The sequence below is a fragment of the Trachurus japonicus genome, chromosome 15 (assembly GCF_045865225.1).
Source record: "Trachurus japonicus isolate A0001 chromosome 15, Traja_1.0".
NCBI lineage: Eukaryota > Metazoa > Chordata > Actinopteri > Carangiformes > Carangidae > Trachurus > Trachurus japonicus.
Genome location: NC_140921.1, coordinates 17,677,135 through 17,703,026, shown reverse-complemented (window position 1 = coordinate 17,703,026; position 25,892 = coordinate 17,677,135). Strand labels below are relative to the sequence as shown.

General features: G+C 43.3%; 2 protein-coding genes across 2 annotated transcripts; one reads left to right on the top strand and one right to left on the bottom strand.

Moving 5' to 3' along the window:
- Positions 1–497: 497 nt before the first annotated feature.
- Positions 498–13,530, top strand: cnnm1 (cyclin and CBS domain divalent metal cation transport mediator 1). Its single transcript, XM_085800109.1, has 10 exons — positions 498–2,093; positions 6,879–7,022; positions 8,196–8,336; positions 8,508–8,677; positions 8,883–8,982; positions 10,558–10,703; positions 11,255–11,498; positions 12,478–12,582; positions 12,800–12,901; positions 13,250–13,530. The coding sequence occupies exons 1-10, from the start codon at positions 620–622 to the stop codon at positions 13,327–13,329; spliced, it is 2,706 nt and encodes a 901-aa protein (XP_085656235.1). The 5' UTR covers positions 498–619; the 3' UTR covers positions 13,330–13,530.
- A 2,418-nt stretch (positions 13,531–15,948) lies between these two features.
- Positions 15,949–21,603, bottom strand: got1 (glutamic-oxaloacetic transaminase 1, soluble). The gene is made up of 9 exons (XM_085800108.1): positions 21,408–21,603; positions 19,346–19,527; positions 19,128–19,251; positions 18,745–18,857; positions 18,546–18,650; positions 18,238–18,388; positions 17,564–17,729; positions 17,297–17,439; positions 15,949–17,188 (listed from the first exon to the last, which is right to left on the bottom strand). Exons 1-9 carry the CDS (start codon positions 21,514–21,516, stop codon positions 17,049–17,051), a joined length of 1,233 nt encoding a protein of 410 aa, XP_085656234.1. The 5' UTR covers positions 21,517–21,603; the 3' UTR covers positions 15,949–17,048.
- Between the last annotated feature and the right edge of the window lie 4,289 nt (positions 21,604–25,892).

Genomic DNA, 25,892 nt, shown 5'->3' with positions numbered 1-25,892 from the left:
AATCCTGCACACTTCATTCCGTGTTTAACTCCAAGAGTGGAGTCTGTATACCAGGCTGACCCAGCAGCCACTTCTCACAGCAGGCTGATGTGAAGCAGGTGATAATGCTGCCATCTAGTGGGAAAATTCAAACAGGGGGTGGGGAGGCATCTTGTGTAATAGTATTTATGAGTCAAAAATAGTGATGCACACACAAAACGTAGACAGACGACATTTAGGTCGCTATTTATATATATGACCCAAATGATCTTTGTGTTAACGCTGTAAATTTTTACATCTTTATGTATTTTGGGGGGGTTTCATTTCTCCTGCAGCGCATTATAATTTTCAGTCAATATTTCCCCAGTTGTAAGTGTCGCTGATCCCGTGTGCATCACATGAATCATTCATGATGGGCATTTCCTGCCTTCTATTTTTAGAAAGTGCATAGAAAACAATAAGCCAGGCCTACGTCACGGTTCGTCATGTATATTTAAGGACTCGAGCCCCCCCCACCCCTCTCTCTCACCCTCCTAAATTCTCTCTCTCTCTCTGTCACATACCCATCCTCTCCTCCATGGATATGGCCACCCAGCTGCTCCATCCATCCCATCCGCAGACCACGTGACCCAGTTCTCCCATGTCCTTCAGTAGTTCATTCAGCATGATGGCTGCGGATGCTGCGGATGCTCTCTGCTGCATCCTGCATCCGCGGCGGCTCTCTCTCCTCTTTCTCACCGTCACGCTCTCCTCTCTGCCGGCTCCGGCGGCGACGCTGCTCGGCGTCCGGCCGGAGGACACCCAGAGCGGAGCGCTGTCAGTGCAGGATGGGATACTGAGAGCGACGGAGGGAACGCGCTTCATGCTGAGGGTTTACTACTCCGCGTCTCCAGGTAGGGAGCATCCCAACAGCCTCAACATCACCGGCAGATCCGACGCCGCCGCTCCCGCAGCTCCGTGGATCGCGTTCATAGAGGAACCGGGTCTGGAGAGCGCGGACGCGGAGAGGCGGCTCCGGTCCGGAGGTAACCCGTGTCAAGAGGAGAATGCCCAGAGCTCTGATATCGAGCTTCTGGGCTCCTTCAGATCCACCTCCAGTCACAACTCAGTTTTGGTGGAGCTGCTCGCTAAAGACCTGCGCAGAGGCGAGGCGATCAAATACTTCTCCATGTGCGCCTTCGATGGAGTGAAATGGGAGCATTACAGCACCAAAGATTTCTGGCTGGCGGTGGTGGAGAGACCCCCAGAGGCAGATGTTTGGCTCCAGGCGGGGGTGTCGGTGCTCTTGTTGGGACTGTCCGCTCTCTGCAGCGGTCTGAACATCAGCATGCTGGCTCTGGACCCCGTGGAGCTGCGGGTCCTGCAGAACAGCGGCACGGAAAAGGAGCAGAAATACGCACGGAAAATAGAGTCGGTGCGTAAACATGGAAACTACATCCTCTGCACTGTGGTGCTGGGCAACGTGCTGACAAATACATGCTTCGTGGTGTGGATGTGCCAGATATTAGGAATGACTGCTCTCTCAACTGCCTTCTGTACTTTGGGGATATTCTTTATCGGCGAGATTTTACCTCACTCCGTGGCGTCCAGGCACAGCCTCGCCATCGCATCCAAGACCCTCTGCGCCACCCGGCTGCTGATGCTGCTGTTTTTCCCCATCGCCTACCCAGTCTCCAAGATCCTGGACATCATGCTTCACCAGGAGATCAGCAACTTCTACACCAGGGAGAAGTTGGTGGCCATGCTGCGCGTCACAGACCCGTACCACGACCTGGTGAAAGAGGAGCTCAACATCATCCAGGGAGCACTGGAGCTGAGGACAAAGACGGTGGAGGACGTGCTGACCCCGCTGTCAGACTGCTACATGCTGTCCTCGGACGCCGTGCTGGATTTCTGCACCATGTCCGACGTGATGCAGAGCGGTTTCACCCGCATCCCGGTCTACGAGAACGAAAGGTCCAACATCGTGGACATCCTGTTTGTCAAAGACCTGGCCTTCGTGGATCCCGACGATTGCACTCCCCTGAAAACCATCACTCAGTTTTACAAGCACCCCATGCACTGCGTGTTCAACGACACCAAGCTGGACGTGATGCTGGAGGAATTCAAGAGAGGTAAGCACTTTGTTTTCACATGATCAGAACTTACAAGCCACTTTGTGTTGAGTGTGAGAGGCCAGATGTCTCGGAGCAGCCAGGAAGCTGCCTCCTAATACCTGGGAGATAAAGTAAGTAAATACATTTTCATTTATAGCACATTTCAAAGCTATAAGGTTACAAAAATAAAAGTAAAAAAAAAAAAAAAAAATGAAGGCAACATTACAACTGGAGATTTAAATATCCTTTGAAGTGTGCACTTAAAACCTAAGATTTCAGAGAGGCCAGTACATATCCATCAGTCCACTGGCTCACAGTGGGCCTGCCAATAAAGCCCTTTGAAAGCAGTGGGAGCCATATGTGAAATCTGATACTGTGTCACACAGTGAGTGTAGTTCAGCCAGAGGTTAGAGGCTACCGAGGACCAGAATGGGGTTATCTTAAGGATTTATGTAGTAAAAGTAATTTTCCCATGACAGCCACTCTGTGAACTTGATCTGCCCTCCACCACTGCTGCTTGCCCCCCCCCCACCCCCCATGCCACATGTGTATCAGTTATCAGCTCGACACTTAAATGTAATGTTCAGCTGTATCAGTGGGGAATTCGGCAAAGGGGTTTTGCCTTCGCCGGGATGGAGGCAGAGGCAGTGAATGTCACTGCTTTCTCTCTCTCTCTCTCTTTCTTTTTCTTTCTGACTCATACATCTTTAGCCTGATAAGCATCTTTGCTGATAAGTGCATTCACAGTATTACAGCACTCTGTCTCTCTCACACACAGGCGAGTGATAGCATCTGTTCGCTAGCGAGCAAAAAGTGTGTCGCCTCTCTCCAGGGAGTCCATTCAGTCTTGATGATAGCATTGAATATGACTCTGAATCGATGCTCTGCAGCCAGCAGCTCAAACTGCTCCCCTGACAGCGTCACGTGGTCAAAACGGAGACATATGAGAGACTGGTGGATCAACTGTTACGCAAGGATTTCATTGACATTGGGTTGCGTCGTGGGGGATTAAGATGTAAATCTGTTTCATTGATAAAGAAAGCTCCATAGATGTCAGAAGAAGGCAGCAGTTGTCCAGTCAGATTGTGAAAGGCAGCGTGATGAATGAGATGCTCACTTTCAGATCAGGAGGTCCACTTTATGTTGTTAAAGCGTTATGATTGATTGACAGCTTTATGATCCATGGGCTGAGCCTGTGTTTGTGTGTCTTTGTGCTTTCCAATAGTCCACAGTAAAGGTGAAGTGGAGTCACCATTAGATGTGTGCCACCTAATTGGTGGCCTACAGTGACTTTTAAAGCCTCTTCCGCTCCATAGGTCGTTGCCATCCAAGCCCTGCAGAGCTTCCATGAAAAATTCAGCTCCAACCTTTCACTTCCCTTCTTCCCTACTTCGCTCTCACAGATTAGAGACTCCTGCTGTTCAGAGAGCCGGGCTGGAAGCTGGGAGGATGTCTCACTGAGGAGGGTGATGGGCAGCAGGGGGTTGGGAGGTCTGTGTGCAGGAGGGGGGGCAAGCGGTAATGTGTGAAATGTAAGGGAAGACTAACATACTGTGCAGTGCGAAAATATATATGTATGGCAAGCTATGCTCTTTATTTTATGAATTTTCTAGTGGTATAAAATCTTAATGGGTAAACAAAATCTGGAGTAAATATTTTAATTTATTGGGAAGAGACACTCCAACATGTTCTTTAGCAAAGTAACAGCTCATTATCTGCTGCAATCAATAATATAATATATCAATATTGTCGATAAAATGTGCAGAATGGATTATTGTATCATGTAACTGGTACATTAAAGGGATAGTTTACCCAAAATTCGAATTTCCTCCGTGCCTTCTCTGAGTTACAGCGGGGCTCCGTGCAGCACTTCATGTCCATATGACGGTTGCGAATGGAGCTCACTTTTCTTCGTCCAAAAGACACACCAAAAAACATCCAAATACCTCCATTGTGTTCGTCTGTAATGTCCTTCTTGTATTGAAGCCCCAACATGAGAAATTGTTCCGAAAAAAATTAAATAAGTATATGTTTTAAGCTTGTTTGTAACGGAAGGACGAAGAAAAGTGAGCTCCGTTCGCAACCATCATATGGACATGCACTGCTGCACGGAGCCCCGCTGTAACTCAGAGAAGGCACAGACTCTGAAACTTCTCCCAGCCCTTAGTCGACATGAGGGTGAGTAGATAATGAGTGAAATTTGAATTTTGGGTGAACTACCCCTTTAATTGTTTAAGTGGTGACAATGGAGAACAAATTATAAACTGATTATGTATAATCTTAATCTGAAATACAATTTATAACAATCTGAGTCAAATAATGTATAAACTAAAACAAAACAGTTAGAAGGAAGTCAAAACTATTCTTAAGTACTATTTAAACAAATGTGTGTTATTGCTTTATACTAATGCACACAACTCTACTAAATAGACATTTGAATACACTTTGCCATTTGCCATCAAATCTAAACTCTTTTGTTAACACAAAACAAATCATCAAGGTCAGTCATTACGGTGCCATAGACTCAGTGTTTTCATAAATTGTTGTGTGTGTGCATGTGTGTCAAACAGGGGAAAACATTGCTTCGCAGATATAAACAATGCATGAAGTCATTCTGTGGTGCTGCGTAGTGTGTAATGTTTGCAGAGAGCACAGACACTAACTACACGTAATGCACAATTATATGAAAAACACATTATGCATGATCTAAAACCACACGTGGAGTTGAAACATAGACCGGAGGAGCCTGGGAAACCGACGGAGCAGAAACATTTGCAAAAGGGACATCCGTGGCAGACCCAGTTTCGCCTGCGGCATGTGTGTCTGTGGGTGCGCGCGCACGAGTCTGTTAAGGGTGCATGTGGGCAAGGGTGTGTGTGTGTGTGTATGTGTGTGTGTGTGCCCTTCTGCAAGAGTATTATGTAACATATGAATGATGTAATGCATTGCCAGGGCACAGCAGCGGCTGAGAGGCAAATCCACCTCTGACTCACCTGAGCTCTTCAGACAAGCTGACCTGAGTGCTGGGTACGACCTCAGCACCTCAGCCAATCTCATACAGAGAAAGAGTCATGTTTGGAGGTGGCTGCCTTGTCAGTCAATCAGGATTTTTTTTTTTTTATGTTGCAGTGGATTAAAGCATTTGATCCATTTTATCCCCTGGCAGTGATCCCCTAAATCGGCCCATCTCGTACGAGCCGCTGATTTTGCTAGAAATAAGGTTGGAGACTGTGTATCTGCTGAAATCTGTGTTCCAGTGACATCATAAATTTCAGCACAACTCATTTGGGCATCAAGCTGACGTATGTGGTGACATAAGAAAAACCCTGACAGACTATGCTGACAAAGAAAAGAATGAATACAAATGAATGCTTTGGGTTTTTTTTATATTGTCTTTGTTATAAATGAAAGAAATCTCTATGTAAAACTGGGGTTTGTGCTGCAACTGGTGCAACAGTCATGGCCATTTTTCCCGCTCTGCTCTCCTTGCGATGCTCGAGTTTGCTGGCAACAATGATTTCTTGTCACATTTGCTTTATCGACTGGCTCCAGAGATGCTGTTGGCGCACTGTGTGTCATTGTATCTGGCAGGCTTGTCATGTTCAGCCAAACACTAACTGAGCGGGAGCACCGGGTCTGCTCATGGATGTGTAATAGTGTGTATGTGTTGTATTTTTTGTGTATTCTGTGCATATACTATGCGTGTGCAAGTGTGTGTGTGTGTGTGTGTGTGTGTGCGCGTACAGAGGTGGCAGCAGCATGGGCAGTTTGGTCAGCAGATGCAGGCATCCCCCAGACTGATTGTGTAATCTCAGGCTTTACGTAAGGACAAAGTCTTCCAAACTGTCAAAGTGTCTCCAGACTAATCCCCCAGTGCCCATTTACTTCTTGTCTGAATCACACACACACACACACACACACAAGGGAGGGCAGTCCCAACACTGAAATCATCTCATACCTGTGCTCTAACAGAGATCTGGCCTGTGTCTTTCAGTCTCTCAGCCCCAGCTGGTATATTAATGCTAATTTTTCATCTTGACTGCACAGATCCAGTTGGAGGCTGTTGACTCGTGTTATTTTTATCCACTGACACTGCCTCTCGACCCGTTGCGTGAGCAGTTTTTAGCGCCAGCTCTCTCTCTCTCTCTCTTTTTTTTTTGTAATGAACATTTTTATTGAAGTTTAACACACAAATAATACAGACAGGGAGAGATCAATTCGCCCCATCAGGGAGCCACCAAGGCCAGAAATGTACTCCCAAAGTTTTTAGTAAATGAGTTCAGTATAAAGACAAAAACCAAACGAATGAAACAACAAAACAAAGCAAGAGTCTACTGGTATTTAGTTCCGTTAATAAAGTTGTTGTGGCGTACAATGCCATCTATGTATTATTTTCAGTTGAATTAACCTATTACCCATTTCTTTGTACATTGTATTAATTTTATTTAAACATGACTTCCAATCCTCAGTAGATATGTCTATAGCCAAGTCCCCTGCCCAGTGTTTCTTAACCCTGAGCAAAGAGTCACATTGTTTCTGTATTAAGAGTATTGCCCCTACCTGAACTTGATCTAATCAGCAGTTCTTCAATTGGGCCGTCCTAAGCAGCCTTCTAACCATTTAGACAGGGTGCTTTGCATTTGGACATACCTCCAGTATTGATTATGTGGCTATTTGTATCTACTATTTGATCAAAGCTTAGTATTGCTATCAAATAAATGTAAAATATAGGTTGCCAGCTCTCATTTCGAAGCAACAGTGGACACTCACCCTGTGTTTTTCAATCTTCTCTGGTGAATGCAGGTAAATCCCACCTGGCTGTGGTGCAGAGGGTCAACAGTGAGGGGGAGGGAGACCCCTTCTACGAAGTGATGGGCATCGTGACCCTGGAGGACGTCATAGAGGAGATCATCAAGTCTGAGATTGTGGATGAGACAGACCTGTACAGTATGTATGACATAGAAAACACGCTCTTTAGGACGCGTTGCATTGACTCTGCATTGCTTTTCTTTGTATCTTCAGCCCCTAAACACTTTCAGTTTGTCACAGCAGGAGACAAAAGTTTCTTCACAGCATCTCTGGGAAACAGAGAAATCTCACCATGTCCCTAATTATTGGACATTGCTGGAGAAATTTCAAGATGAATAGTGCGTTTCAATTCCCCTTCCCTACCACCTCCTGTCCTGTTTTCTCATTAGCGTATCGATCCCACCTTCTCTCCCCTGCTGTTCCCAGCTCCTTGCTGATGCATAATTAAATAATGTGTATAAATGGCCCAGTCTCACAGATAATCACCATAATCCTCTCATCTTTAATTGGCTGGAAAGGCTCTCCACACAGAGGAATCCAAATGCCAAGCTTCAACCCCTCAATTCCCATCTAATCTGGTCTCTGCTTTCTCATCATGCTCTGAATTTTTGACTATTTTCATGCCACAGTTAAAAGAAAAATAACTTTATCATGCACTTCTACAAAAAAAAAACTCCAGCTCCCAGAAGAAAGGAAAACTGAATCCCGAAGAGTGCTACAATTTTAATTACATGCATGAATGTGTGAAGCAGTATCTGTCATGGGTGCCCTTGGTGGGTGTTTTTGTGTCTGCATGCGCATAATTACAGTATGTGTATGTGTGTGTATATATATATAGTACAAGGGAGCTAATCTCCCCAGACTTTGCACTGTTGGCATTTATAGCACCAGCTGTTCCTGCTGCAGCCACGTTGCATTTAATGGTATACAGTAGCCTATATTAATACCTCTCACATCTGTAGAGGATAAGCCAATGTATATCTATCAAACGTGTGTTTGCACAGCACTGGATAATCTCAAGTTATCCAAGAGAAATCATGCTTACAAACTCAGCTGTTGGCATTAGCATATTAATCTTATTATCAGGCTAATAAGGTCACCTGAAAAGAAGTGGCTAATTCCTTGTAGTGTATCCCAGAATACTGTATTTACGTGGATTATCCGGTGCAGAAAAACCAAAGCAGGGAAAACAGCAACATACCATTCCCCTCACTCAGCTTTTATCAGAGCGTGTACATCACACCACATGTGAACTCTGCAGTGTGTGTACCCTGCAATTTACATAATGTGCACCCTTGCGTGTGTTCACAGCTGATAATCGGACCAAAAGGAGAGTATCCCACCACGAGAGGAAACAGCAGGACTTTTCTATCTTCAAATTGTCCGAAAACGAGCTGAAGGTGAAGATCTCGCCCCAGCTGCTGCTCGCAACACACCGCTTCTTGGCTACAGGTACCATCATCGCACATTGCGTTCCTCGCATGTGTGCATGTATTGCGCGCAGGATATCTGTTGGTGAACACTGGATTGCAGGATAAAGTGAAGATAAGGACGAGTGACAAGGGATGCAGTGTTCTTTCTGTGACTATTTGTGCTGTGTGTGTGTCTGCATCTATCTTGCAGAGGTAGAGCCTTTTAGGCCATGTCACCTGTCAGAGAAGATCTTGCTGCGTCTCATTAAACATCCCAGCGTTGTGCAGGAACTCAAATTCAACCCCAAGAACAAACATGGTTCTCAACACTACCTCTTCCAGAGAAACAAACCCGTCGACTACTTTGTGCTTGTCCTGCAGGTAAATCCCAAACAACAGAGGAGAAAAAGCAGTGGAGGCTGTATTATTAAAGTGGAATTCACATCTGTGTTTCGTTGTTAGAATCATTGTACTGCATATTTTCTGTGTGGGAGGCTCCATTAGATGAGTAATCAATGTAGTGCTCACACATCATGAGTAAAGAGCTCAGACCCCCCGTGTGTAAATGGCTGTGTTGACTTTGCAGGGACGAGTGGAGGTAGAGATTGGAAAGGAGGCTCTCCGCTTTGAAAATGGAGCATTTTCCTATTATGGCATGCCAGCACTTATCCCACCCCTGCCCATTGGTAAGTAAGTGCACACATGGAGCGATATAGATCGATAATTCTGGGGGGCTCGCAGTGAGAGTGATGATGGCAGCAGGGAGAGTTAGGCAATAATAGTCTCACGTAGTGCAGGTGATAGAATATTTTAAGGTCTAAATCCCCAATCCAGTGTCTGCATCAGCCTACAAGAGCAGCAGCAGCGGCAGTGATGGCGGTTGTGTGAAGTAAGTAATTAAAAGAAGTGATTTCAGAGAATTTCCCAGCGGAAGGACATGACCTGCACAGGATTATCAGAATCCAGCTAAGATTGCAGAGCAAGCAGAAAGTCTCTCTCTCTCTCTCTTGTGATGATTGTGTGCATGCTTTATATGAGCGATTTTCAGGGGTGAGCTTAAAGCAATTTGGAGGACTCCATTAAATATTTGAAAATCCTTCATGGGACATCACAGGATAGAGAATTTTCTCTTAAGCAGCTGCGGAAGTATCACATCTCTTTTTTTATACTGCTTAAAAAAGCCTCTCTCTCTCTCTCTTTGTGAGTCACTGCTTTTCAATAGACTTGACAAGAGCAGCATTTCTTGCTATACTCTGCTGTGCAGTGCACAAAATGAAAGCCAGGCAGAAAAATATAGTGGAGGTGAATGGAAAGGATGCATCTCCCCCTGTCCCTTAATACGACACAGTCAGTTCACAGTGTCAATCCAGATCCATATACGCCTGTTCATCAAATTCTAGTGAATGTAATATCTATGAGACATCCATCCATCAGCAGTACTGCCTACCTGTGCAGGGTTGCTCTCTCCCATCTGAACTGGGATGGGGACACAGGGCCGACATAGAGACTAACAATCTGCGGGCAATTTTAGAGTCGCCAATTAATCCTAATGTGCATGTTTCTGGACTGGGAGGAAGCTACTGAACCCAGAGACCCATGCAGGCTCAAAGAGAAAATGCAAACTCCACCCAGAAAGGCCCCCAGCCCAGGAATCAAACCAAACAACCTTCTTGCTGAGAGGCGACACTGTGCCGCCCCATCTCAAATTTAGCACAATTCACTTACACTAATTTTCAGCCGAACTCATTGTGACAGAATTTCTAACAAAAGCCTGATAGGGTGGTAGTTGAAGTGGTGAACTTTTACATCCGAAAGCTTAAAGGTCAACTTCACTGTGAGCTTCTGTGAAAACTCTTTTCTGGCCCTAATTCAACACAGGAACCCAGGAACAGAAGGAGAGATCGTGACCATATTTCACATTTGGTCGGAAGCCGATTTGGTGACATTTATCTTCGGGGTCCATCTTGAAACTAAACAAAACATATAAATCTTGAGTGCGGGCGGGTTGAAAAGCCTTCACTTCATACAGTGCTACATATTGAGATTATCAGGCTGATGGACTCCATGTGCATGTAACTAAAGTCATAGACCAGCGAGCACAGATGGGATCACATTAGTGCGCTGGAAAAGACAAGAGTCCAAAAAAAAAAAAGTCAGTTTTACTGGCATGTGTGTGAGATTAAAGAGTGTATGGACCCAGCAGCAGTGGTGCATGTATGTAATATATAACTAAGGATGTTTTCTTCTTCCCTTTTGTTAAGGTCACAGGTACAGTTCCCGAGGCAGCGGCCTGAACCAATCAGATTCACTGCTGAGTGGAGGCAGTGTGGGTCAGCTCTCTGCAGGAGGAGGGATTTACCTACCAGACTACTCAGTCCGGCAGCTCACAGACCTGCAGATTATCAAGGTCACAAACAATAACTCTGACGTCGTACACAACACAGAAACATACAGAAATGCACCTAATCATCTCATTATTATAGATGTAATTATAACCTCCAATTAAGCGAATCGCTTCCTGCACGCCGAAGGTAAACACTGGGAAGCACAAGCAAACAACTGCAGTGTTCAGCTCCCACAATTTAACGTTCAAAATTCTCCCATAACACAGACATCGTCCTCTGCTGCAGAGTTTGCCTTTGATATGTCCTAATCTCTGATTCTGACTGAACACAGACATCCTGCCTCTCTCTCTCTCTCTCTCTCTCTCTCCTCCATACACACTCTTTCCTTTAATCACTGGGGATAATTGTGCTCCATTTCAACCATGAATATTTTAGCCTTAAAATGATGGATGGGCCCGGCCACTTCATCTCTCCTCCCCTCTCTCCAGTCCAGTGCTCTCCATGTTCCCTGCTGTCCACAGGCACTGGGATCTCATTCAGTCAACAGACAGGCGTCCGTGCACGCGCACACATCTCTTTCAGATGATAACGCTCGCTGTCCGTGTCTCCACAGATCACCAGGAACCACTACCAGAACGCCCTGATGGCTACCAGGATGGACAGCTCGCCTCAGACCCCAGACCCACTGGATCCTGATGCTAAAGGGAGGCCTCCGGTCCCTGAGGCTCGCTCGCACAGCATCGCCCTCCCCCTCACGCACACACATACGCGGCTGGGGCTGGCACGCCTTGCACATCTCCATCCCCACGGTGGCCTTCGCAACACCTCCCAGCTCAATGAAAGAAACCGTATCGTTCGTAAGTGTTGTAGATGCTTTGTGATATTACGTTGACTATACACTCTATGTCAGTCAGTTGGTTTTTCACACACATGCCATTCGCCATTTCCACCTTAACTGGGAAAAGCAACATGAACTCGATTGTCACGATTCACCGGCCTGGTAGAGAGTAAGAAAGAGCATTCAAAGGATCAAACGCACTGATTGAAGTGCTTTGTGGGCTAAGGGCCAAAAACCTGTGTGACAGGACCAATACATGTGAATTATTTATGTAACCGAGTTGCCAGGGGCAACTTGATAATTTATGATCTGATGAGTCCAGTGAAAGTAAATTCTATAAAAAGCCATGAAGACGTTCAGAACAAACCCCTCAAATAATGAAATTAAGATAAAAATAAGAAAATGAAGGGAAATGAGGCTGAATAGATAATGAGGCATGACACAAGATAAGTAATAATGGAATAAGAGACAAAATAAGTGAAAGTCAAAAATAGCATAATCTGAGACGTACAGCAGTAAAGAATAAGTCCTATAAGTAAAACATTCTCAGTGACTCAAGCAGAAAACTGGTGCAAACGTGGCATCGACCAATCTGTACTGGCTTAAAGGATTTCCCACATACCATCTGTCTTCTGCTGAGTGCAACACGCCACCCAGTTTGTCTGTGTTTACGTTAGTGACAAGAAAAAATTACCAGACAGATGGTTCTGTTGGTTGTCAATGAAAGAAGCTCCAGGTTTCATGTCCAATCACAGATTTTATTTACCAATTCAGTCCCTGCACTGGTTATAGCTCATCTTTATTTAGGATTTTTAACCCTTAACTGGTCACCACTGTTATAATTATAATGTAACCTCTCACTGGACCCTGCAGAAAACCACAGGCTGATAAATAGCAGGTTCTCTGCCTCCCTCTATGGGCTGAGCTACAGCCCGGCTGCTCTGATGTAGATCCTTGCAGCTGGTTCACAGCTGATTGGACTAATTCTCTCTTCGCAGGCAGTAAATCTGATGGGCAAAGGAGTCCGAATGATACCGTGTTCCTCCGCATGGATGAGATTCCCTACATCCGTGAGGATCGACCGGAGAGTTATGGGGAGAATGGTGAGAGCCAATTTGTGCATTATATTATCTTGTTTGCCTAATGATGATGATTTTGTTAAAGCAACCGATTCAGGATGGATAAAAATCAATGTGCCAGTGGTTAATAAAAAAAGTATATAAAAAAAAAAACACAGTAAAATCCCTCTTGCAGGCTGATATCCACATATTTCCTCTATTCATCTTCTCCGTTGCGTCGCTCTTCTCGTCTCTCTCTCAGATGTGCCTACAGAGTCCCAGCCATCCACCTCTCCCTTCATCAGCTCCCTGTCTCTGTCCAGCTCTGAGGAGAACATCGGGAAGAAGCTCTTGCGTAAACTGAGTGAGTGAGCAACTTGTCACGAACGCTGTTGCGACAGCACGCCCACACACACACACACTCCGTCAGATACACCGCAAACTTTTCTGTCAAGGCATAGCAACAGTGATGCACGTATCTTAGCAACAGGTGATGTTTCATGTCCCCCGCCACAACCTTCTCCAGATGCAGCTGTCCTCCTTGGCCTGCATTCAACTATGACTCATTTCTTTTTTTTATTTGCTCATTTGAGGCGAGACAGTGCTGCTCAATACAGAATATGCATAGACGTATTTCCGTTTGTGGCAAATGCAAGATAAAAGTATTTCAACCAGTTATCACCTGAATTTCATCACCTTCTGTTGTCTCTAGGTAACAAGAGGAGGAAAAAGTCTCGGGACGGAGGAAAGGGTTTGGAGGAAGGTCCAGAGCAACCGCCAGTGACCAGCTAGCACAGTGACACTGAGGAGGAGGGATGAAGCACATACCTCCTTCCTCTTCATCACCCACTAGGTACCCCGTCCCCCATAGACTCCGTCCATTGCTCCGCCATAACTCTCACAGGAGACTGAGCCATCCTATCTGCTGTAGCCACCAATAATACTCAGGTCCCACCTCTGCCTGAATTCACACCATTAACATGATTGCTGACTGTAAGGGCGCACTCACACGAGGCAATCGTACCGTGCCCAAGCAAGTTTGCCCCCTAAAGTCCGGATTCTATGGCTAGTGTGAGTGCAGGGGAGGGGGGCATTTGTGCTTCAGCACGGTACGGAACAACTGGCCCTAGTGTGAGTGCACCCTAAGAGGGACAGGTCTGAAAAACACTTGATTGGACAAATCTAAACAACACAGTATTGGATTTATCCAGCCTTACACTGACACAGACTCTGTGGATCCCAGGAGGATTTAATCAGATCTTTTGTAGCTAACTCTTTATGGTAGCTCTGTCCACATTGTCAACCTGTAATCATCCCATTGAAGCCATGGTGTGGTAAAGAGACAGCAGCGTAGCTTGCTATCTTTAGCCCATCATGGTCCTTGGATATCTGAGCCAGCTTTGAGTTTCCTCTTACTTGATCAGACAATGAATATAAAAATATTTATTATGTATTAAGTTATTATTATAGAGGCAGTTCCCACATGTTGAAAATATTGTTTGCACAGGGAGCTGTCCTTAACGTTGCCATAACGGTGCCACCGACTGCCAACACAGCCCGACACACTAGCCATCAGCTCTCACTTGACAAGAGCACAATTTTTACACCAGGTTAAAAGAACACAACAAACTTTCAAGGAAGCCATAAATGAATTCCCTGCCTGAATGATGACTCATCGTATAACCAACCTCTCAACAGCTCTAGAGGGGTATAGAGAGGTATGCACAATTTCAAATAAAAAAGAGAGAGCGAGAAAAAGAACACAATTTTTAACTGTTTTCTATACTAAAGTGTCAGAATTACAAAAAGTAATTTGAAGATAGCAATATAAGACATCGTATACTGTAAATAGCTTGAATTCATCACCACACGACCATGTACATTCATACATTTAGTACTTAAACGCATGTTTCCTGCATACACCGTTTCCATCTCTTCCCAGTGAAACATGCCCTTTCTCTTGATGTAACCACGTTTTTAAGAATTCAACAGCCTGTGTTTTGATTACATTCAGTAGAACATGCAGGCACATCATTACACGGATAGAGAATTTCATCATGTACTATATTTTCTCTGTACAGTTCATCTCTCATAGTGTCAGTCACTAAAGCTGCAGACACCATTTAAAAATAAGCTAGGGGGTTTGGGGTTTTTGGTTGGTTTTTTTTTTTAGATCCCTGGGACTTAATGTCCAATGGGCATTGTCAGCATTCTTGAGGAGGGGTAGTTGCTACTTGCATGTTTGTTTATGCTGCTCTTACCTTAGATTTGCCCCCTGTAAAAATCCCTTTTTTTTCCCCATATGCATGCTTATGTAAAAGGATGCATGAATTTGATGATACCAATCTGCATTAGCTTCCCCCTCCCAAAAAGAGGTGCAGTGTGACTCACTGACATCTTACACTACAGTAGATCTTAAATGAAGTTCACAAAGAGAGGAGCTCTGGAGACTGAACTACTGCAATCGAAAGCTGCTTTTATAAATGTTTCAACAAGGGGACACACACACACACACACACACACAGTCACACACAGGGGTGAGGGCTTTAAGAGGAGTAAGGTAAAAAGACTGTACAAACGGAGGAGGATAGAGGAGTCCAGAGTACGCCATTCAAAATGTGATTGCAGTAATGAAATGATCTGTTGGAGCCTTCACAATAAAACCAGAATTTGATCCTTCCTAATCTGTGAATGGCAGCTGCAGCCGCTGCACGCACAGGTTGGGTTGGACCGTCCCAATCTGCATTGTGAAATCTTGGCAGGTATACTCTACTCAGCACAACGGTGACAGAAAGAGATATGAAAGAGGAAAGCAATATGACGCACACTGACGTCAAGCCACCACCTCCCTTCAAACGTAGACGCACACACACAGGTTGTGTTGGGGACACTCAGTGATATAATTCATTCTGCCTGGTTAGGCTATAGAAGTACAAAGGATACTGCACTGCTAAGCTATTCACATTGACCCTTCTATGTACACAGAACACCCAACGGGAAGTCTTTTGATCTGACAACAGAGTCAGAGCGAGAGGATTTGTGTGAATCAGAAACTCTCACAGCCAAATACTTTCAGAGAATTTTGCAGTTGGTTTACACTTATTTATATTTATTTATATTTGTAAGGAACCGATATATTGTTTGTTTGGGATAAACAGGCAATGTTACATTTTGTAATGTGAAATTCAGATGATTATATAAGCTACCCAAAGATACCAAGAGAGAGATATGAAATATGCTCAACACATGGGAAAAATTAAATTATTAATAAACTGACTGGATGACTATTTTCTACTTTTTGTTTCTGCTGTTTTTTATTTGTCTGACTCAAACTACAAAGTGTGAACACGGAAGTGTTTTTTTAATCGGTTTGTTCTGATCACTCAAAAATATATGACAACAATACAAACATACTATTTATAATTCTTTATTAGAGAAGTTAATTCATGTCGTTTCACAGTCTGGTGAGGTTGTTTTCATCTTAAATTCATTTGCTAAACACAATCTGACTGTTTCAATAGTGTACCGTGCACAGTGATACAGCAGCAAACTGGTTGATCATTAGTGTGTTTGTGCCACTGACATGATGGTCTTACATAAGAGTGCAGACATTCGCTGTGCAAACTTTCTCCGGCAGGTGCCTGACTGAACCAGAAACATCACAACATTGAGCTGACAGCAGACACTGATTCACTCTGGAGTCTCCACACCTGTTTGGATAGCTCAGTGCTATTAGTGCTTGTTGAATACAAACTGGAATAAGGTCCATAAATACAAATTAAAAGTGAGGTAATTAGTATAACCCCTTTGGGCAGTGGACAGTATAATTAATAAATTACATACTTCAAGTTAAAAATATCTTCCTGAGAACACTCATGTCTTGTTCATCCAGCAATAAACATAATACAGCTACTTCATTCATGACAGAGGTGGTAAATACTTTTCGACATTTATCAAAAGTCCTCCCTTTGATTAAAGCTATGTTGAGTGGATGTGGTCATATTAATAACTAATAGCCATTCTTACCAGCAGTTAATCATATATACTAATCACTGGGGGCTAAATATAATTGGAAATGTGTTTTTCACTCTTGGAATGGATGAATCTTAAAAGTGTGACATTAAAACATTTTAGCAGGTAGGAGTCAGCACCACTGAGGTAAAAGGACACAGACCTAACAGTACGCAACAAGTGGAAAAAGAAAAAGAATGTAAATAGGTGACCAACACATAGCAAACTGTAGGATAAATTAAGAACATAATTACTTTAAGGAATGATTACTAAATACAAATTCCTTCTCACTGGGAGTTTGATGAGAGGATGGAGGGGGGGATCTAAACCATCTTTGAGTCCAGAATGTGTTTAGCTTAGCTTAGCATAAACACTGAGAAGGAGGGGGTGGAAACGCAGCCACTTGTGCGAATGAGAGCTTACATTCACTGTCCCTGGGGTGAGGACGGCTCAGGACCGCAGGAGGAGGTGTTGAGAACTGGGGTCAGTGTTAGTGTCGTCTACTGGACCTTGGTGACTGTCTCGTGGATGGACTCGGCCACGTAGTCGATGTTCTTGGTGGTCAAACCGCACATGTTGATGCGACCGCTGGCCATCAAGTAGATGTGTTTCTCCTGCACCATATATGCTACCTGTTTGGCTGCAGGAAATACACCAGATGAGGTCAGCATTTTTTGAGAGCGAGAGCAGCAATTTTCCTCAGATATACTATTTTCTATGGGGATGTATGTGTGGTCTCTGTACTTACAGTTGAGGCCTGTGAAGCTGAACATGCCAATCTGCTCTGTGATGTGGTCCCATGTCCCTGGTGTCCCCAGAGCTTGGAGCTTAGCTTTGAGCTGAGCTCTCATCAACAACACTCTGTCAGCCATGGTCTTCACATTGTCCTTCCTGGGGTCAAACAAAGCGGATGAGAGAAACTCCATAACAAATAACACATTTGTCTTTGTATTTATGAGTTGCTCCTCATGCACTGCTGCAAATGTTATTTTTTATGGGGAGAGTTTGAACTGACCACTCCATGAAGAGCTCAGGTGAGTTAAGAGTGAGGGCGACAATGCGAGCTCCCTGAGACGGCGGGTTGGACCAGGTGGTCCTGACGATCTTCTCCATCTGAGACAAAACTCGCTTCAGGTTGTCTGCATCACGAGCCACAATGGTCAGGTTGCCCACGCGCTCATCTGATGGGACAAACAGGTCATATATTAAACAATATTGTAGCCATGACTTTATCTATATTATAAGTGGTGACAGTTATATGTTTATATCTGATGTACCTGTATAAATTACTACTACTACAACCTGCCATATAAATGGCAAAGACTGGCTTGTGTAAAACTGCTATGAAAATGACTAAACAGCTCCCCCTCTGGAGAATCTACAACTTGCTAAATGTGAAAGCCTTTTCTCTCAATATTTATTTTTAGCTGTGTGCTGTGTATATAGTATATGTGGATAAAGATTGTATACAAGGGCTAACATATCTTGTTGGTCAAAGTGCCATTAAAAAAAATAAGTTGCACCACCATCTAGGTGAAAGGCCCCACCCTATATTCTGCTGGTGAAATTAGGTTATATGGAACACTTTGTGGGTGTCATTGTGGTTAGGTACAATCCAAGGAGTGTCACTCTTTATCACTCTCTTTTAAGTGTGATAGGTTCGACTCGGTGCACCAGAGTGTTACTCACTGTAGAGACCAAAGTTCTTGGAGAACGACTGAGCACAGAACATTTCAAAGCCCATTGAGACAAAGTAGCGGACCGCCCAGGCATCTTTATCCAGGCTGCCTGAGGCGAAGCCCTGATAAGCTGAATCAAAGAAGACAAACAGCTTCCTCCTCTGGAAAAGAACAAATAAAAATGACAGTCACCACACTGTGATAATACTGAGCATGAACTATGTTATGCTTTAACTGACACTTGTGATCGTGGTGACGGAGAACAAGAATTGTGTTGGTGTGTATTTGTGTGCATGCATGCATGTGTAGCCATGTTACCATCATAACTTCAGCGATCTGCTGCCATTGCTCCTGTGTTGGGTCTGTGCCAGTTGGATTATGGGCACAGGCGTGCAGGACAAAGATGGAGTGCTCTGGACAACTCTGCAGGAAACAGAGGGAAGACATAGAGGTAATGTTATCTCATACTGAAAACAGCTGAAATTACTTTAGTAGAGTCTCTATCACACACTCCTACCTCTAAGTCACCAAGGAAACCAGCCAAATCCAGGCCTCTCCTCTCGGCATCCCAGTACTTGTATGGACGGACATCCTCAAAGCCAGCATTGGCAAATACGGCATTGTGATTTTCTAAAACAGGAGGTTTTCATGTCATTGTTTGTATTTCCTCTCAATAAAACACTGGAAATGATTTAATTAATGCCTCAACAACAAATTATACCTCTGATCACGATAGTTGTAACAGGACATTTATTAATAAAACACTCTACTGACATCCTGACTCTAATGTCTATAGTGAATCAGTGGAACTCTCTGTAATGAAAGAGCAAAGTCCTTGCATTAGGAGCTACTTTCTGTAGTCTGTGTAGTCTGTTGGTGTGTGTGTTTGCATGAGCGTACCCCAGGTAGGTGCAGACACATAGACAGGTGTTTTAGTGTTGTTGCTTCCATTGTAGAAACGCCTGAGGAACTCTGCACCCATCTTCAAAGCACCTGTACCTCCCAGACACTGGACAGCTCCCACCTGGCAGTGACAGACACAAACAGCACATATAGTCAGTTTGAATGGAAACAGATTATGGAAACTGAAACATCAGATGGTCTTTCAGCACACAAACCCTGTTCTCCTGGACGGCAGGACTGTCGTCTCCCAGTGCAATCTTGGAAGCTGCAGATCTGAACTCAGGCAGGCCCAGGATGGGCAGGTACTCGTGGTTTAGCCTGTCATCATGAACAATGATCTTTTCCACCTTTTTCACCACTGGCAAAACCCATGGCTGTCCTTCATCTGTCCTGTAGGCTGTAAGGAACAATTGAAGAAACCAAAATTAAATTTAACATTTTTCACTGAGACTTGACTCACATTAAGAAACATATACTGTATCTTTCAAACAGTACAACCAACAGGCCTCTTGACTGCGCTTTTTCATTGTAGGAAACTTGATAGATTTGGACCTGTGTAAAACTGACCCTGGAGTCATCACTTCAAAAGATAAAGCAACAAACATGCACTTTCACCTGTTGTATGCTTTAGCTGGTTGTACTCCATGTCACCACCTGATAAGGGCCTAAGTATACAATAGCCTTTTTATCCTCAGAACAGACTAAAGACCACTTGCTCTACAGCTCACTAATAGCTGACAGGCTGGCTGAATATAATTCAGTGTAAGGGTGACTTTCTTTCTCCTCTTAACCACTTTAAAAGTTCTGTCTTAATCTGCCTTGTCAAGGGCTGCAAATAACAATTATTCATAACCAATTATTCTGCCAAATGGTTTTAAAATTCATAATCAATCATTTTTGTCTATAAAATGTAACATAGGCCTAGTTGTAAATGCAATTCACTCGTTCCTGAATCCTCACAATTAAGAAGCTTAAACTGGTTTTGTCATTAAATTATACAGCTGCAACAATTGAATAATCAATTATTCTGATAATTGAATTAGCAGAATAAGTGCTCATTTCATATTCACCAAATTATTAAGTAAGCACCTCCTTATTTCAAGCTCTAGACATGCATTTTACATGATGTGGCACAAGACCTAGGGTGGCCTACATTTCCCAGCTGCCCAGTATCTGGTGACTATCCGCAGCTTGTGCCGTGCAGAGAGAGAGGGGGATTATCAGGCCTCAGCCTAGCGTACTAATCATGAGACTCAGGTAGCCTCGTCCTGCAGAAATACTGCCACAACAGACCTAAGCAACATTTCTGACACTGTTCCTGTCCTACGATGTTAGCAGCAAGGATTATTACTTCAGATTAACACAGAAAACAGTTGAACTGAGGGCTGAAATGCCACTTGTTTCCTTCAGGAGAGAGGCAGGCCTAAGCCACACATATTAAAACTCCTGCCACTAGCCTGTTGTTGCACCATGAGGCAACAGTAATCCAATTGACTGGCTCTAGTCCACTCCATAGCAGAACAGGTTATTTCTGCAGAGTTGAGGCAAGAGGGAGAAAAAGAGAGGGGACCGGTGAGGACAGGAATATAAAGGACTCTACTCTGTTACATGATTATATAACAATGAACAATCAACAAAGTTGCAATCAGTACTTTGGGAGGTGGGGGTGGGGGGCTGGAACAATCAGTTGTACTATAAAATCTCAACAGGGTGTGATGAAATAGAGCAAGCCGATAGTTATCTGCACAATCTTCCTGTGCAAGTGATTCTGTTCGGCTATAATAAATCACAATGACTATAATAAACGTTATCCAGAAGCTACAACTCATAGACACCTATCTAACTTAGTATAACTACTGTAGATATTCAACAGGTGTCACACCTATGTGTAACGTAGTCCACCAGACTGACTGCATGTTAATGCTGCCAGGCTTTGTGACCACATCTCCACATCAACTGTATAAAATATACGTCGATAATGATGAACGTCTAACACCAGAGTTTTTAATCACTAAGTTATCTGGGTAATATTAAGGCATTATAATCTCGGAAATGTTATGTTGCTTCAGAAAAATGGTGAGAAATAAACGCAGGTCACTGGATGTAACGGGTCTCAGTATTCAGCCCAACACCGGCTGGAGCTAAGTTACCTCTGCTGCTAGGCTAACTGTTACCGTTAGCTTAGACCGAGTGGTTGCTCCACGATACCGTTACCATGGCTAACCAACATGGCTGGCGAACTGACAGCCGTTCAGCCTGGACTGTGGTTCAACTCACCTCCCACTCCGAGGTTCACCTTCTTGGGGAATTGGTCGTTGTTGAAATCCTGCGACAGCTTGAAGACAGCCACGGGGGCTGCCTGAGGGACTTCACAAAACACCGACATGGTTGGATAACGTACCGACTTCACTGACACTGTTGCAGGATACGCGACGAGCAGCAACCGATCCAGTCAGCTACCGGGATGAAAGATGCCTTTCACCTTCAGCTTGGATTTTGGGGAATGTGAAGTGGGTGTGACTGGATTTACCAATAGAAATCTAGATGTGTCCTCGAGGCCAATCCCTGCGCTGATTCCGGTCGGGTCAAAGTTAAAGAAAACAAACTCACCGGAGGTTTTGACCAATGAATGCTCGCGTAGGCTGACTGACAAATGTCACAACAAATGTCCAGCGCTGGGAGTGGGTGGGTCGTGGATTTTGTTGCAGTACAGGATATAACCACAAGATGGCGCCCTAACCTTGTTAAAGATTGCATCAAGAGATACCCAGTAGGCAAAAAGCAGAGCCATTGATGGTATGAGTTTGTTCTGCAGCTTTATGTTTTCTATTCATAATAAAATAATATACAACCAGAGCCTAATTGTATCTAACATGACTTCGTCTTTCTAGGTAGAAGCTCTGTTACAGAGAGCGAGAGCACCCATCTTATCACATACATCATTTGAACTCAAACAGCACACAGAGCACAATATTTGAGTGAGTGCATGTAAGGTTGTGTAAATGACAATATGCAAGGATCTTCATCTGTTCTGTCCTGAGGGCCTCTGCTGAGCTATGGTGTAAACATGCCGGCTCCTCTGTACTCTCCCCACAGCTGTCTGCAGGAGCAGGAGTGGTTGATAAATGAAGGCCACTCCACTCCTGCTCTACATCTACCAGGAGCGTGACTGTGTTGGAAAGCTTTTCAGGCAGGGGCTCAGTGCTGGCTCTTAAGGTTTCTCTCTAGTAAAGACGCGCCGTCGCATGGCTCAGCCTAGTTTGTGTGATTAAAAACCCATGGTGAAACACGTTAATATAGTCCCACATTTTGATAACGGGTATTTTATAGGACAGTTTATAACTAATGCCTTTCAGTGCTGGAAAGTAACAAATGTAGGCTAATTCAGAATTTTAAACATTTACTGCCTTACATTTATCTGGTAGCTTTACTTATAACCACAGATACTCGTTAATCTGCATGTATTACACAGAAAACGCATGATCAGATGATCAAGTATGCATTTATAGAATATAAAGTAGTTCAAATTTGCTCTTTTACACGACAAAAATAAAATGTCTTTTACATGTTACTGATTCTGCAATAATAATTCCCAGCTGTAATAAATATAGGCTAATAGCCTTCTGTACAACAAGCTATTTTAAATGATCAGAAAATTGTTTTTAAAAGTAAGTTCTTACTGAGTTTTAATTGCATTGTCACTAAGATTTTGCCTTTGTTGAATCTATGAAGCATAGTGATGGTAGAATGCATCAAATATCTAATGTTTTTTATTAACGTTTAAAAAAATCCGGACTAAAAATGTGCCAGTACCAGTGTGGTTTGCTTATAGTTATGCCCTCTGGATGTTTGACTTTCACTGCAGAATGATGTATGAGCAGAGTTAAGCTGTTTTCACATTTCCAGATGAGAGCCAAACTTTCCCTGGTCTGACCTTCTATCTCAGTTTAACATGTGAACATATTATGTATGATCCTGTCACATTACAGCCAGTTTGGAAGCAGACATGCTTCAACATGCAACATATAAGCGTGATCTGGAAACTTGAATTCAGCACACCTAAACCAATAATAAATTAATTAATTCAAGAGTCCCCCTCTTGAATTAAAGAGGAACTATGCAGGATTTGTAGCTTGTAGCTACATTTTTACCTCAATTAAAAAGCTTAGGAGTAATTGTGATGGTTTAATAAATGTCTTAACTTGTTACGAGGGAGAATGGAGGCTCTCTGCCTTCAACTGCATGTCACTTATTGCTCTCTTGGCTGAAAACCAACCTTGTAAGATCAGAGCCTCCGACCCTCTTGTTTATGACAGATAAAACTACACAAACATATACGTCGTAACATTGTATATGTTATATAACATTATCTAGCTCTGTTGATTGATTTCTAGCTGGCTTCATTGTAAACAAATGCACATGGCCGAGAGGAGGGTTAACAACACAGAGGAAAAGTGACCGGACTTGCATACTGTAGTTCCTTTTTAAATTCATATTATGTCCAGCTGGTAATTTTTTTTTATTAACTAAATTTAAAATATTCATAGTAGCCTATCTTTTTTTTAATTTGATAATTATTTAATTAGTTGTAAGGGGAATCAAATGTTTTTGTCCAAAACTTTTTTGTCCAAAAGATAAATCTTAAACACAAAGTTTAAACCCATGTCTCGGGGGGAATCATTAATGCTTGATATTTAATGCTTGTATGGCATTAAGAGAAGGCTATTTCATGGAAGTTTATATAGTTAAAGCTGAACTGATCAACGTTCCTTACCAACACATCATTCATAGTGACAAACTCTGCACTTCCCCTCATCTGTACAGAGTGTTTGAGCGTCTTTCAGCTTGTTCTTTTGGTTTTACATGGTTTACCAGATTACTGTCTCGGTCCAATCTCATCACTTTCATCAGCATTTCTTTCAGCTTATTTTTTTCCCCACTAGATTGTGGAGACTGACAAAATAAAATACACAGTCATTATTGGATGAATAATCACCAGGCAAGCAAAAAAAAACCTTATCTTAAATGAATGCCAATAGCTCAATGTCTCCTGGATGTGTTACTAGGGAACTGTTTCTATTGTTATAAAGAAACAATACACCAGTGGTGTGGTAACATCCTTTCCAATTGAAAAAAAAATAAAAATAAAAATAAAAAAAAATTTAGTTTGCACAACAAATTCCATCAGGCTTAAAATTCATCAGTTAGTCTTACTTATAATACACAAATGAATGCTCTATATTAAAGCACTGTAAACTCCTTTAAAACGATTCTTTAAAAGAAGAACCAGTAACCAGTAATCCTAACACCAGTTATCATACAGCACTAAGTTACTATTTTCCCCACCCGTTTTGTCCCAGATGTTACTCACTTTCCCCATACCTGTTACCACCCCCACTCATCTCCTCGCTTCACTTTGACAGTAGATGTTTTCATTCTTTCCGACCAGGTGAGGGTGTCTAGCATGTTAGCTATCACTGTCAGCCCTGCAATTATGGGATTTGAGCTCCCAGAACAACGCTGCGGGGGCCAGAGCAGGGTTTGGTGTGTACGTAGTGGGGAGGCCCCAGGGCCACGGTCTGGACTGTGATGTGAAGTGTGAGTCAGAGCAGGGAGTGACAGCAGTAGCCTCTGGCAAGACAGTGCCCACAGGGAGAGTGTGTCACATCTAGATGAATGCATTAGTCAGCCAAACATTCACAGGCACCTTTTCTGCATTTCCTTGACATTGATTTGTGGAACATTTATTTTGGCATCTACTAGCAGTGTAATGCAAATATATGACAAAAATAAAGTTGGGTCAACAGGGTTTCTTTTATCGTAGTGTTTTCATTTTGCATGCAGGTTATCGTTGCTGCTATAGGACACTGACACAGGAACACACAAAGGCACACATTCAGGCACAAGACAGTCACATTCCAGCTGTGGTATCACTGAAACACAAACAGGAGCGTGTGCACACACACACTGCTGCACATTCCTAGGGGGCTGTTGCAGCGTTGCTCACATGTTGCAATGGCCTCTGTGTCTCTGGGTCAGAGAGTTCTGGTGAGTGACCACCTTTTTAGCTTCCCGCCTTGTTTGTTTTCCAAAGACAGTGTCATCAATTCTCTAACAAGGGACTAGACACAGCAACAACAAAGAGCACAGGACCTCCCTGTTGCTCCTTGTGTAGTCCAGTGACTGATGGAGCATGCAGGCAATAACAGACATCGGCGCTCTTGTGTGTCTGACTTCATTCTGCAGCAGCGCATACGTGTGTATGTCTGTGTAAGCTTGTGTACATACCTTTATGTGCTCCATTTGATTATCATAACATGAAATCAGGTTTGTTTTGCAGTCAAATGTGAGACAAGACCAAGAATATGGTGCAGTCTGTTGACCTGGACATACACGAGTAAAGATAACTATCCGAGGGACAACAGTTGCCTGACGAGTGTAATCAGATTAAAGGCAAATGCAAATTATTGAGATAATACTTATAATATAATAACTTTGAAAATACAAAGCATCACCATCACCTATATTCCAAAAGTATGAAAACATGACTGTCAATTGTAACCACATGGTAGACGAAGCTAAAAAATCATTACATTATATCACTACATCAGCTATATTGTTTAGTGTACTCCACTCTGTAGTTTTGTTTTGGCTGCCATTGCAGAAAAAAATGGAAGGAGGGTCCTGAATGCTTTTGTGGGAGTCTCAATTTATTCCACCTTGACTTTAATAATCAGCATTAAACTGCATTTACAGTATAAA